The sequence below is a fragment of the Panthera tigris genome, chromosome D2 (assembly GCF_018350195.1).
Source record: "Panthera tigris isolate Pti1 chromosome D2, P.tigris_Pti1_mat1.1, whole genome shotgun sequence".
Classification (NCBI taxonomy): domain Eukaryota; kingdom Metazoa; phylum Chordata; class Mammalia; order Carnivora; family Felidae; genus Panthera; species Panthera tigris.
In genome coordinates, this window is record NC_056670.1 from 44,084,563 (window position 1) to 44,099,521 (window position 14,959).

At 37.0% G+C, this 14,959-nt stretch overlaps 1 protein-coding gene across 5 annotated transcripts in view; it reads right to left on the reverse strand.

Annotated features, from left to right (window-relative positions):
* The window catches only part of WAPL (WAPL cohesin release factor), a 92,926-nt gene that overhangs the window by 52,041 nt on the left and 25,926 nt on the right, over positions 1-14,959 (reverse strand). For 4 of the 5 annotated variants that reach the window (XM_042961175.1, XM_042961174.1, XM_007093136.2 and 1 more), the window contains 2 exons: positions 12,117-13,160; positions 9,659-9,777 (listed from right to left, as the gene is read on the reverse strand). In XM_042961175.1, the coding sequence (XP_042817109.1) occupies positions 9,659-9,777; positions 12,117-13,160 (1,163 nt within the window). The remainder of the gene's footprint in view (positions 1-9,658; positions 9,778-12,116; positions 13,161-14,959) is intronic. The other variant, XM_007093137.2, reaches the window with a different exon arrangement.

Below are 14,959 nucleotides of genomic sequence, written 5' to 3' on the forward strand. Positions count from 1 at the left end.
TACAGACTAAGGGATTTAGGAATAATGGGCATCAAGTCTGCAACTTATTCTCAAGACACACACACACACTCCAATGGGAGGGAAGCCCACTTTGATCCCCACAAGACATTTAGCAATATCTGCAGACATTTTTGGTTGAAACAACTGGTGGTGGGTTGGGCAGTGGGGAGAAGGATTGGAGTGGGAAGCAGGTTCTACTAGCATCTAATGGATAGAGGCCAGTTACTAAATATCCTCCAATTTACTAGGGCCAACACCACAAGTAAGATTTATTGAGTCCAAAACATCCACAGTACCAAGCCTAAGAAATGCCCAATAGGTAGGAAGGCTTGCCACCACAAGCCACCTCTTCACTTGGAAATGAGGTCATTAGTGTCTTTAAATCTAATCAGATTAGAGAAGACCCAGATACTCCCAGTGACCTATCAGCTACATGAAGGTGTTTCTATTATAATGGAAAACTGGAAAACGGGAACAACGGCTGAGAACATTTTCTACACCCAGCTACTTACCGCCCCCCCTTCCTTCTCCTCTGGAGATTTGGGGTAACCTACATAAAAATTCCTTTGAGAATTGAGCTTATCTATTTTTTTTGCACAGACAACATGAATCCTAATTTTTATATATAAAACACCTATCATTTCCACTGTATTAATTTACACATATGTTTTAACTAAATGCTTAAAATTTTGATCCACTTATTTCCTCTATTCCTTTATACTCATCAAAACTCTATAGGTAAAATTTCCCTTATTTCTGTTTCTCAATGGCTCTCTCCTTTTTAACAACTCTGAAGTAGTCTTTTAGTGTCCTGAAGGTAAATGGATGACCTATTTCCTATGAGCTATTTTATACCATTTAACTTCTTGTTGCTCTCTTCCTGAAGTAAGCTTCTAAATCCTTTACCTAGATATTTTCATAAGAGTACGTAACTTCCATGGGATCTAAAACATTTTTACTATTTTTATTAAGGTACAGTAATGATCAAAGTTTCTTTTTGAAAACTGCTGCTCCACCTAAATAGTACTAATATATGTGAAGAAATTGTGACACAATCCCACTTAAAATAAAGAGGGTTTCGGCAAATATTTCAGTAGGCTGTTAAAAAAGGAAATCAAGGGGCGCCTGGGTGGCTCAGTCGGTTGAGCGTCCGACTTCGGCTCAGGTCACGATCTCACAGTATGTGAGTTCGAGCCCCGCGTCGGGCTCTGTGCTGACTGCTCAGAGCCTGGAGCCTGTTTCAGATTCTGTGTCTCCCTCTCTCTCTGACCCTCCCCCGTTCGTGCTCTGTCTCTCTCTGTCTCAAAAATAAATAAACGTTAAAAAAAAAAAAAAAAGGAAATCAAAACACTGAAGTTAAGCCTCTTCAGGGAATAAAATGTTATTTAGGACTATTGTTTTTAGGTGTGCTTCACCCATATTACATTTTTCAAATGAGTTCAATTTCATAAGTTCTTTTGGTTTTATAAATTAACAATCACTTTCTGAATTTTTCTCAGATACTATCCATCAACAGTAAATAGGTCTTCAGCCTACTAGGTTATATGACCCGATTTACTTTAGGCCAGACAGATTCCTTCATAATCGGGTCAAGTACGTATACACTGCTGCCTTCTAAGCCACATTAGTAGCAAAGAAATGACTCCAATATTAAAATTAAAACTAAGTTAAAAACCTGAACACAAATGAGTAAAAATGATTGCAAATGAATATCAAATTAACAAAAGCACACAAGATAAAATTACTTCAAAATTTGGGAACACATTACTATGACTTCATCCTTAGTGAAATAATCTAAAGACCACAAGAACTGGAAAAATCTTAAACTTCACTCAATGTACTTATTTTTCATAATAATACTAGTATCGCCATTTTAAAAATAACATATACTGTAAGAATAAAGCACGTAAACTAAGTACAAACTTTCATAATCTTACATTTGAAATGAAAACTATCAACATGAACTCATAGTTTATTTTTCTACATGTTTCATAGCTCCATTCAACAAAAGAAACTATAAGAAACAAATACAGCCAGCACTCAGATCTGGGTTTCAAAATACTATACCCATACAAAAAGAACCAAGGATCCTTGCATAAATGGATGATTCTGTGACTAAAACAGGTAAAATATAAGAGGAGTCTCAGGGGCGCCTGGGTGGCTTAGTCAGTTGAGTGTCCAACTCATGGCTTTGGCTCAGGTCATAATTTCATGGTTCAGGAGTTTGAGGCCTGTGTCGGGCTCTGTGCCTCTAGTGCAGATGCTTGGGATTCTCTCTCTCTGCCCCTCCAGCACTCTCGCAAAATAAATACATAAACTTAAAAAAAAAAAAAAAAAAAGATGAATCTCAAGTCATCTCTTGTGCAGGAAGCAAGGGAAGTACTCAAAGATGATGGGGTTGGGACTCCTGGCTGGCTCAGTCAGTGGAGCATGCGACTCTTGATGCTGAGGTTGTGAGACTGAGCCTCACATTAGGTGTAGAGGTTACTTTTAAAAATAAAATAAAATCGTAAAAATAAAATAAAATAAAAAGATGATGGGGTTATAGCAAAAGGACACAAGAGATACCTTGAAATGGTTCACACTGGCCAAATCTATTGTAAATACATTTAATAAGTAAAAGTTATTGAGTCTTCTCTGCTGTCAGCACAGAGCCCACTTTGGATCCTGTCTCCCTCTCTCTTTGCCCCTCCCCTGCTTGCTCACTCACTCTCAAAAACAAATAAACAATTAAAAAAAATAAATAAAATTCTTTTAAAAATTGAGGGGCGCCTGAGTGGCTCAGTCGGTTAAGTGTCCGACTTCGGCTCAGGTCATGATCTCGTGGTTCATGAGTTCAAGCCCCACATCGGGCTCTGTGCTGACAGCTGAGAGCCTAGAGCCTGCTTCAGATTCTGTGTCTCCCTCTCTCTCTGGCCCTCCCCTGCTCACGGTCTGTCTCTCAATAATAAATAAATGTTAAAAAAAATTTTTTTTTTTAAATTACTGAGTCTTGAGGCATGTGGGCAGTTCAATCAGTTAAGCATCCAACTTCGGCTCAGGTCACGATCTCGCAGAATGTGAGTTCAAGCCCTGCATCAGGCTCTCTGTTTTCAGTGAAGAGTCGACTTTGGATCCTCAGTCTCCCTCTCTCTCTGCCCTCCCCCACCATGCATGCACACACGCTCTCTCTCAAAAATAAACAAACAGTTAAAAAAAGTATTGAGCCTATAGGGTAGAAGAGAATGAGAGCAAAGGAGTAGGGAGAGGAGGAAGAACATTCTTTACAGAATTCCAGTTTTTAAATGCAGAAGAAACGGCAATTAGAAATCTCACCATTCTGCAACCATCAGTATAATAAATGATGCAAGCAACAGTGGATGCTAAAATGATGAAGTGAAACATAATGGGGAACAGGATATTCGCATGGTGCCAAGGTGGCACCTAGAAGCTTACTTCTAAATTATTACTAAATTATAAAAGGAAAAATATGCCTTTATTGGAGAGCTGGTGATCACAACCTTCATTTGGTGGTCAAACAATATTAAGAGTAGAATAACCAGGTGTTATGTAGCTTCTGACGTAAAGCAGCATACACAATTATCACTTTGACTTAGTCTTGTCGAAATGTTTAACCCAAACCTAATCAAACTTACAGAATTCCAGTGGTCTATGCAACTAAGCTACTTTAATATAGTGGAGTAATGACTTAAAAGACATCACCAGAGGAAAAATCATATAAATTCTGAATGTGGAACATTCTGTAAGGAAAATAACATGAATTCGTTAAAATAAAATCAGTGCCACAAGAATTTTTAAAAGATGGGACTGTTTAAGACTCAAGAAATATTAACAACTAAAAGATTATGGTTTGAGGGAAAAAGAAAAACTAAAAGACAATCAGGAGATAGCTGGAGAAAATGAAATACGGGCTAGATATCAGATAATATCAAAGAATTTCTATTTTTAAAAAGTTCATTAGAGAGAGAACACGCAAGTGCAAGCAGAGAGAGAGAGGGAGAGAAAATCCCAACCAGGCTCTGCACAGTCAGCGTGCAGAGCAGGCCTTGAATTCACAAACCACAGTATCAGGATCTCAGCTGAAATTGAGAGTCGGATGCTTAAAAGACTGAGCCACCCAGGCAATGCACAGAATTGCTAATTTTTTTAAGTACTGTAATCATATCACCACAGTTGAATATGAGATTGTCTTTTTTCTTTAAAAATGTATGCCATCTATAACTCCACAACTTTCAAATAAGACAGAAAAAAGTTACACATACATTTATATACGGTAGGGGAGATCATGTATATGCAACTGAGTCAAGATATTAACTGGGAATCAATCTAAATAGAGGATGTGGGTATTCATCATACTGCTTTCACATTTTCTAAATATTTTGACTTTTCATAATAAAAAGTCTAGAGGGAGGAAAATAAAGTAGAATGCTATAAATCAGCAGTTCTCAAAACATGTGCTAGGCATCCACAAAACTCAACCATTTTCACAACAAGATGGTTATTTGCCTTTTTCACTGTCTAGTCATTCATAAGGACAGTGCGAAAACAATAGTAAACAACAGGTAAAGCTGTTGGAGTCTTAGCATGAATCTAGATAGGGGCTCCAAACTGTGTAAGCAGTCATATTCTTTACTGCCAGATACTTCGTAGTTTAAAAATAAAATGCAGTTTCATATAAGAAAAAGCCTCTGATGAAGGAGTAAAAATTATTCATTTTATTAAATCACAACTATCAAATACACTAATATTCTGTGCAACAAAAAAAGTATGCATAGGGGCGCCTGGGTGGCTCAGTCGGTTGAGCGGCCGACTTCGGCTCAGGTCATGATCTCGCGGTCCGTGAGTTCGAGCCCCGTGTCGGGCTCTGTGCTGACAGCTCGGAGCCTGGAGCCTGTTTCAGATTCTGTGTCTCCTTCTCTCTCTGACCCTCCCCCATTCATGCTCTGTCTCTCTCTGTCCCAAAAATAAATAAACTTAAAAAAAAAAAAAAGGAAAAAAAAAAGAAGTATGCATAAAACACTCTTGCTGCATACAGGGGCACCCAGGTGGCTCAGTCGGTTAAGTTGGTTAAGTGACTGAATCTTGATTTCAGTTCAGGTCATAATCTCACAGGTTCGTGAGTTTGAGCCCCATTCCACGCTGACAGTGCAGAGCCCACTTGGGATTCTGTCTCTCCCCCGCTCTCTCTGCCCCTCCCCTACTCGTTCTCTCTCTCAAAATAAACTTAAGAAAAAAAAAACCCACTTCTGCTACATACAAAGTACAGTGGTTTTGTCGAAGAAGAACATGTAACTGCTCAAGCTGCAAGCTGAACTACTCACATTTTGCCTGGAAAACCATTCTTTTTTAGAGTTGGGGAGGGGCATAAAGTGAGGGAGAGAGAGAATGCCAAGCAGGCTCCACACTCAGTGCAGAGCCCGATAATGGGCTCAATCTCACAATCCTGAGATCATGACCAGAGCCAAAATCAAGAGTTGGACACTTAACCAACTGAGCCACCCAGGCACCTCTGGATCACCATTCTCTGTCTGAAAAACTAATTGACAAGCTATGCTTACAGGGCTGTAATACAGACTTGGTATTAGGCACACATTTTCTCAAATATGAACAAAGTGGACCTATCACTGTCATTCACCCTGAAGTATTTTCTGCCAATGAAAAAATTTCAACTTTTAAGCAACTAAAATTTTAGACCTTTTACCTACCACTATGAAACTGATAGCTTCCCAATACTTAAGACTTCTGATGACTTTGGCAGTGATACTGTGATTCTGATACTATATAATGAGATGTGTCACCATTCAAAAGATCTGCACATCAATTAGTGTAACCAGTATTTTCCAAATGACCAATGGATGATGTCACAAAGTATGTACGTGTAAAAATTCCATTCAAAGTGAAGACAAAAAAAAAAGTGAAAGACCGACAGATTTCAATGTAACAATATGAAAGGTTCACTGGCATGCTTTTAAATTCCAAACTGCAACTAATCTTTAAGAAACTCCTATTTGTTGAGTCTTGGTATCTTATGGAAGAACAACATTCACAATTACCTGAAAAGGCTATTAAAAATACTTATCTGTGTGAGGCTGGATTTTCTTCATATATTTCAACCAAAACAGCATTAATGAAATATATTGAATGCAGGGGCTATGAGAATCCAGCTGTCTTTCATTAAGCCAAACTTTAAAAAAGATTTGTAAAAAATGTAAAACAATGTTATTTTTCTCACTTTGAGAAAGTAATTTTCATAAAATGTTATACTAACATGTAATGGGTTGTCATTTTAAGTGAATTATTAATATGTATTTTTGAAATGTTTTCACTTATAATTTGATACTGATCTGCACATATAATCAAAAGGTCTTTAAAAAACAAAAGTTCTTTGTGATTCTCAGTAAATTTTTTAAGATTATAAAGTAATCCTGAGACCAAAGAAGTTGATAACTATTGCTCTGGAATTAACACATGCCATGCACAATTTCATACAAACCAAAGCGGCACCTAAGCATTAATGACTATAGTCTATATATTCCATACAGGCTATATCCCACACTGCCCTGGCCCCTGGGCTCTCACCCCAGAGCAAAGCTCTGAAGTTTTAAGTTTATTGATATTAGCACCGGGGCGCCTGGGTGGCTCAGTCGGTTGAGCGTCCAACTTGGGTTCAGGTCATGATCTTACAGTCTGTGAGTTCGAGCCCCGTGTCGGGCTCTGTGCTGAGAGCTCAGAGCCTGGAGCCTGTTTCGGATTCTGTGTCTCCCTCTCTCTCTGCCCCTCCCCCACTCGTGCTCTGTCTCTTAATGTCTCAAAAATAAAGATAAACATTAAAAAAGATTAAAGAAATAACTCGAGTTCAAAAAAAATTAAATTAAAAAAAATTAGCATCAAGCACTTTTTTTTTTTTTCTGGTGAGGGGTTGGTCACATGAAGGGGTACAAAAGTATAGCACAATTACTTTGAAAAGATTCCAAATTAGCTCTTTACAGAGGTAAAAGAATAAAAATAAAATGAGGCCATTAAGACTTGGCTTTACTCATTCTTGGACACCCTCATTCTTGAGCTGCTCAAAAGCAGTTCAATCTGCAAAAGATGTTGACAACTTGCAACTTTCAACAACAAAACAAAGAACAAGTTATATAAGGAATTTTTTATTGAACAGGTAAAGTCAAGCAAATTATTCTGAATACCCATGCTGGACCATATTAAATGACTTACATAATGCATAAGAATGAAGTTGGACACCCCCCACACCCAAAGAATGAAGTTGGACCCTTAACTTACACCATATACAAAAATTAACTCACAATGGATCAAAGACCTAAAACTATAAAATTCTTAGGAGAAAACATAAAGGAAAAGTCATGCATCTGATTTGGCAATGACATTCTGGCAGCAAAAGAAAAAGCAAATTGGGACTTTACTGAAATTAAAAACTTGTGCATCAAAGCATACTATCAAGAGAATGAAGGGACAAGTCACAGAATGAAGGATCTATGTGCAAATTATTTATCTGAGATTAATATCTAGACTACATAAAGAACTATTAACAACAACAACAAAAAAAACTCAATTCAAACATGCACAAAGGAGCATCTGGGTGGCTCAGTCATTTAAGCACCCAACTCTTGTTTTCAGCTCAGGTCATGATCTCACGGTTCATGAGTTCTGATGTGTCACTGCAGAGCCTGCTTGGAAGTCTCTCTCCCTCTCTCTCTCTGCCCCTACCCTACATGCTCCCTTTCTCTCTCTCTCTCTCTCTCTCAGAATAAATAAACTTAAAAAATTTTTTTAATTAAAAAAAAATTTAAGGAAAAAAATCAGGGGTGAGAGGCATTAAGGAGGATACTTGGGATGAGCACTGGGTATTATTATATGTAAGTGACGAATCACTAAATTCTATTCCTGAAATTATTACTGCACTGTATGTTAACTAATTTGGACTTAAATTTAAAAAAATGTTAGGGGCTCCTGGGTGGCTCAGTCGGTTAAGCGTCTGACTTCAGCTCAGGTCATTATCTCACACTCCGTGAGTTTGAGCCCCACGTCAGGCTCTGTGCAGACAGCTCAGAGCCTGGAGCCTGCTTCAGATTCTGTGTCTCCCCCTCTCTCTGCTCCTCCCCTGTTCATGCTCTGTCTGTGTCTCAAAAATAAATAAGAACGTTAAAAAATGTTAATGAACAATTTTGTAAGATTAAAAAAAAAATCAAACATGTACAAAGGACTTGAAAAAATATTTCTCCAAAAAAGATATACAAATGACCACTCAGTACCACAAAAAGATGCTCAACATCACTAGTCAGGGAAATGCAAATCAAACCATTAGATATCATTTCTCACCCATTAGAATAGCTATTATAAAAAAAAGAAAGAAAGAAAAAATAGCTATTATCAGAAAAAAGGGGGGAGCACATGGGTGGCTCAGGTGGTTGGGCATCGGACTCTTGATTTCAGCTCAGGTCTTGATCTCAGGGTATGAGTTCAAGCCCCGCATTGGGCTCTGCGCTGGGCGTGAAGCCTACTTCAAAACAAAACGAAACAACACAACACAACCCAGAAAATAAGTGTTGGTGAAGACATGGAGGAAATGGAACCCTCTGCTGGTGGGAATGTAAAGTGGTTTAGTCAAGGTATAAAACAGTGAGCTAAACACACACCTACTCACTCAAAAATTCTACTCCTGTTTATCCAAAAGTATTGAAAGCAGGGACTCAAAATGGCCAAAAGGTGAAAACAACCCTAGTGTCCACCAACAGATGAATAAACAAGATGTGATAAATACGAAATGTTCCTCTAAGAGAAAGAAGACAGGGAAAGAGGGAGAAGGCCATGTGACGAAGATAGACAATGGAGTTATGCAGCACAAGCCAAGAAACACCTGGAGCCACCAGAAGCTGGAAGAGGCAAGGACAAATAACCCCCTTAGTGTCTTTTAGAAAGCAAGACCCTCCCAACATCTTAATTTTGGATTTCTAGCATGCAGAACTGTGACAGAATAAACATGTTTTAAGCCAGCCAGTTTATGGACAACAGTAACCTTCAATATATTTATATCACATAATAGAGGAGTTGTACCAGTGGATGGCAGAGTCTGGTCTTCTCTTCAATAAAATACCCTTGAAAAACAACAACAAATGTAGTATATACATACAATGGAATGTTCTTCCACCATAAAAAAAGGACTGAAATTCTGATATGTGCTACAATATGGGTGGACCCTAACAACATTATGCTTAGTGAAATAAGCCAGACACAGATAAGGTAAGAATTGTAAGATTCCACTTACACGAGATAACTAGAATAGGCAAATTCATACAGACAAAAAGTAGAACAGTGTTTACCACAGGCTGGGAGGACAAAGGGGGAGTTATTGTTTAATGGGTAGAGTTTTTGCTATGATGAAATGTTTTGGATATAGATAACGGGATGGTTACAAAACACTGTGAATGTATTTAACGTTACTGAATTGTACATATAATAAAAATTATGCTAAGTATATATTTTACCACACTTCAAAAAAATGCTTACAATTTTTTTTAAAAATTGACTTACATTCTTTGAACCCAAAATTTGTTAGTAATTTTCAGATTAAAAACTCCAGAACTGAGTCCTCCAATAATATATAAATAATACAAATCACTGATAATGCTTTACTTACCCGTTTGGGACCACTAAAAATCTTTCTGGTGTTTTCTTTTGATTTATCTCCTTGTTTATTTGGGGGCTTCTTCACACTTTCAGGCACACCAGGCAAATCCTCTGTAAAATCCAAGTTTTCTGAAATGGTAATCAAAACTAGCTAGCTTTCCAATATTTCAAATTATCTCCCAAACAACCGATGAACATTTGGGGGTGGCATTTTGCAGGGTAAAAGAATACAGGAATAAAAAGCACCATTCAGTTGACAAAATATCCCTAACGATATTAAGTCTCATTTTGCCATTCTCACCCTCCTGGCCTGCCGACCCCAACTTTAGAAGAAAATCAGAAACCAAGTTAGTATGTATGTGCTTCAGTTTTATTTTCTGTAAATGGCAAAACTGATTCTTTTCTAAAATAACTGCTGGGTATCTACGGACACTGACATTGGGCAGTCTAGTTTAAATATACACACAGTTATCTACCTTTAACATTTTTCTAGAGCTTAAGCATACTGAATCATGCTGGCCTTCAAAGAATGTCTGCTTGCACCTACAAAAGTCACATTAAAAAAAAAAAAAGACAGCTATTTTTGGCAAAAGATATAAAATGACCTAGTACAATGTAGCTCAATGATTTGTGGGTCTTCATACAAAAATAACCAAATAATTAGATAAATTCCTAAGCAGTTAAAATTTCTTCTAGCCTAAACAAAAAAGTAAAATAGGAAGACTTTTCACTATCACTAGCCCAACCATTAAAAATGTTCGCTATTTCATGGGGCACCTGGGTGGCTCAGTCAGGTTAAGTATCCGACTTCGGCTCAGGACACGCTCTCAACCGTTTATAAGTTCGAGCCCCGCATTGGGTTCTGTGCTGGCAGCTCAGAGCCTGGCGTCTGCTTCAGATTCTGTGTCCCCCTCTCTCTGCCCCTTCCCTGCTCATGCTCTGTCTTTCTCTTCCAAAAATAAACAAACATTAAAAAAATTTTTTAAAAATGTTTGCTATTTCATACATCAGTTGAAGACCCTGGATGTATCAAATGGTCTCTAATTTTTTAATTTTATTTGGTAGCAATATGAAAGAAGTTTTTGAAAGGGAGCCTGATGATCTCACATTTCAAAGCTTAAAAAGTTACATTACCCCAAAATGTAAATTTCAGCCAGAGATTTTTCAATTGCTGATCAAAATAACTTGCTACCAAAGTTAGAAGAAAGAGCTAAGTAAATTGCAGGAAGAAAGGAGCTCAGGTTTTGTGCATGATTACTTATCATCCTCCTGACAAAGCAACCCTAAGCTGTCTGCCCAGTCATCTCATGTGACTAGCAAGGATGCTGCAAACTTCAATTCTCCAGAAGAGATTCAAGACAACACTGGCTGAATTGATAACCCCCTTATTTATTTATTAATTTTTACAGTTAGAGGAGTAAGGAGTGAGCCCTTAGGGACTATTCTTATATGCCTCTAGTTTTGAAGAGTGACTCTAATCTAACAAAACTATTTTTAGGCCAAATAAAGCAAAATAGTAGGTAGTCTCAAGTATGACTTATAATGTACACAAGAATCTATATGTAAGAATACTATTAGAATTCTAATTCACCATAATGACACTTCTTATATGACTTAACAAGACAAAAACGTTATTTAACAAGTAAAGCGATACAGAGAAACTATGTATTTGGTTAAATATATATAAATATAGCCCCTGGATCCCAGAGGCTTTTGCTTACTCTTCCTCACTCAACAATCAATCCACTTCACTAAGCCCTTGTCAGGTAGTGACTTAATTATAGCGAAGCTAACCTACTTGTGTTGGTCTCTCACAGTAGAAACTATCAACTCCTTGAGAGCCTCCAGTCATTACTGGCCCTACTATCTTAAGAGACAAATTAAATTTTCACTGGTAAGAGTGAATAAATACTTAACTAGCACTTTTCAATTTTATTAAATCAACTCAAGAGGATGATTTTTAAGATTAACATTTACTTTCTAACTTTAAACTTAAGATTTCTTGCCAATGTTTTAAAACATTAGTTTACTTTTGAGCCAACTACAAATGCTTTTAATCAATTTTAATTTTTTAATATTTCCCTCATTACAAACCATCTATTATCTATGTAGTTCTAAATGTCCAAAATCTACCAAGTCCCCAACTGCATTTGGATTTTCAAAGTTGAAACATCAAGATGTCTAATATCCCTGTACACACACACACACTAAAATTCTCAAGTGCTAAAGGCAGAATTAAAACACAAATATTAAAAAACCCAATCTATAAATTGATCCTTACAATGTGGAACTTGATTATGAACATTTAAAACACTGTACCTCTGGATAAGGTACAATCTGTGGTTCTAAATAATACTTCTATTAAAATTAAACATAACAAGTTAAAATTAAGTACCTAAGCAGAAACTCAGTAGCTGTTGACTTAAACTTAAAATGCATTTACTTGTAATAATTTTTTTAAGTCTTACCTGCATTATTAGTACTAGACTGACTGTCCTGGGAATTATCACTGTTTTCAGGAGGAGGCTGCAAGGAGGGTGATGGAGCTGTTTTAGTTCTTTTTTTGCTTGTCTTTCTTTCCACTTGACAGTCATCTTCATCATCATCTTCACTTTCACTGAGATCATCAAAGCCAAAATACTTAATTTTGTAATTAGAACTCCCAGAACCTCCTTCATCACCTCCTGTCTCATCATGATCTTCAAAACCAAAAAATTCAAGTTTAACATCCTTTTTGGATTTAGTATTACTAGGTCGAAATCTAGTAGTGGTCTTAGAAGTCGCAATATCTGCCTTTTTTCTTAGACGGCCAGCTTCTCCCAAATCTGCAGGGGTTGATGCAGTGAACTCATCCATGCTACGTTCCATAGTATCCTGTATGGTAACATTACAAACTGACAAGCAAGATGGATGTAAAACAGTGTAATCTCTAGTCCGTCCAACCGTCCCTCTAAAACTGGTCCCAGAACTTACACTGCCTTTCTTTGCCTGATTCAGGCCATCTTTACTTGATTCACTGTTTGCTTTGGCTAAGGCCTGACTGGTGCCGTCCATTAGCTTATCAAAACTTGATGCTCCTTGTGAGGATTTTGCTTTATTCGCCCTACAGTACGTCCTACAGTTGCTTGGCCTAAGAACACTTTGCACGATGTCTTCTTCAATGGCTTCATTTAGATTTTCCAACCGGTTTTTAAAATCTTCATCCTTCATCTCCAAAAGAGGATCACTATCCAAACCTAAAATACAATCTTCTGATCTGATATCTTCAAAATCATTATCCCATTCATACAAACCAGTTCTTACAGATCCCTTGATGGAAGATATTTCTGATGGAGATTCTGACCTTTTTCCAAGTTGGGAGTTCCAAGTATCATTTGTTTCCTTGATTTCATCAGCTTTGTATCCAGAAGCTACTGTTGTTTCTGCATTGGATTTCTTAGTACTGTCTTCAGCATTTTTGTAAATATGGTGACTATTCTTTTCATATTCTTCACTAAAATTCTCCACTTTATCTATAAAAATTAAAAATAAGTCAAGGATAAAAATTTAAGTGACATCAATGTAAAATTTAACAAATAATGATATCTGGCTAAGAGCACAGAATCAGTCTTGAAATAACTGCAATAAGGTTAAACTGTAAAGAAATTAATGAATGTTTACATATTTGACATTTCCCCTTCCACCTTTTAGTGACCTCTCCCTAGTCATTCAAGTCCCTTAAAATCGTTATCCTTAATTCAAGAGATTTCAACAGCGTTAAGCAACTAGATCAATTCAGAATTAAAGGACTCAGCAAACCTTCTTGGAGATTATTATGGGTTTTTCAAATAAAAATGCTTGAACTAAAATTTATTTAGTAGAATCTAAACAGTGTAACACAATAAATGAAAACATTCCAGCAGTTTATTTCTCTGGTGTAGGGATGCCCACAAGGTATGCCAGCTCTGTCTAGAAACCCATCTCAGGGTCAGGTTTCTTTCTCTAATTCTGTTTCCATTCTTTCTCCTAACCCTAAAAGCCATATAACTTCAAAGATTTTTTTTCTTAACAGCTGCTCTGGTGCCTAAGTGACTACAGTGGCTATCTATGCATATCCGCAAGTAGTAAATCTTACAGTTACTATTCATTTTGTACTTGGGCAATTCATTTTTACTATCTTTAATTTCTATCATCATAAACATTTTTTGTTAGCCTTTCTAAACAAGACGAAAATATGACTCAAACTGGTATTATGATTAATTCTCCCAGAACTTAGCAGTAGAAAAACAATGGCAAAATGTTTATGCCAAACTTAACTGTTTATACTTAAAAAGTGCACTTACATTTAAGAAAAGCCAAATTACAGATCCCAATTAACAAACCATCAAATATAGGCAAAGGGATGATTACATGAATTCAATGCACAATTTTTAATACTACCCAATGGCTTTAAATCTAATTTAACTTGTTAGATTAATATTTACTTACCTTTAGAAGGGACCTAATACCTGTTTTAGTCTTAGATATTTTCCAGCAGAAAGAAAGGAACTATAGCTTTCATAATCTCAGAAGTACCAATCACTAAGCCTAAGATACTGAAAAGTTGAAAATTAAAAGGTGACTCTGACATCTGAGTCAAGCAAAGTCAAGTATAAATCAAACCAGAAGAAATACCACCACAGCTTTTACTAACAAGTGAAAAGAGTAGGGTAGCTGAGTCTGGAGACTTACGTTGCCCTGGTTAAAGGAGCTCTTCAGAGCTCAGGCAAGACCCCTAACTTCAGGAGTTTTCCTGAGGGCTTTCATTTCCTCATCTGTTCAGAAGGGAAGTCACTGACCTAGGCTACTTTACAGCCTTACCGAAGGAATTATTTCCTAATGAATACATTATGGGAGTGCTTAGTATGTTTAGCTTCACAAAGGTCTGTGAGATGTCATTAAATGTATTATCACATCACTTTTGCCACTGCATAGCACTCTACCATCTTAATGCCAAATTTTATGTAGGCTGTTTCTAATTGTTTTATGTAATAAATATCTTTCTGACTAAAAAACAAAGAACAGCATTTACATGAACAATAAATGTCAGTATCCCTATTTGTAAAAACTACTACTTCGGGAAGCACCTGGGTGGCTCAGTCAGTTAAGCATACGACTTTGGCTCGGGTCATGATCTCACAGTTTCTAAGTTCAAGTCCCACATCAGGCTCTGTACTGACAGCACAGAACCTGCTTCCGAGCCTCTGTCCCCCTCTCTCTCTCTGCCCCTCCCTCCCCCAAAATAAACAAACATTAAAACAAATAAAATATAACAAATTAAAAAACAAAGAAA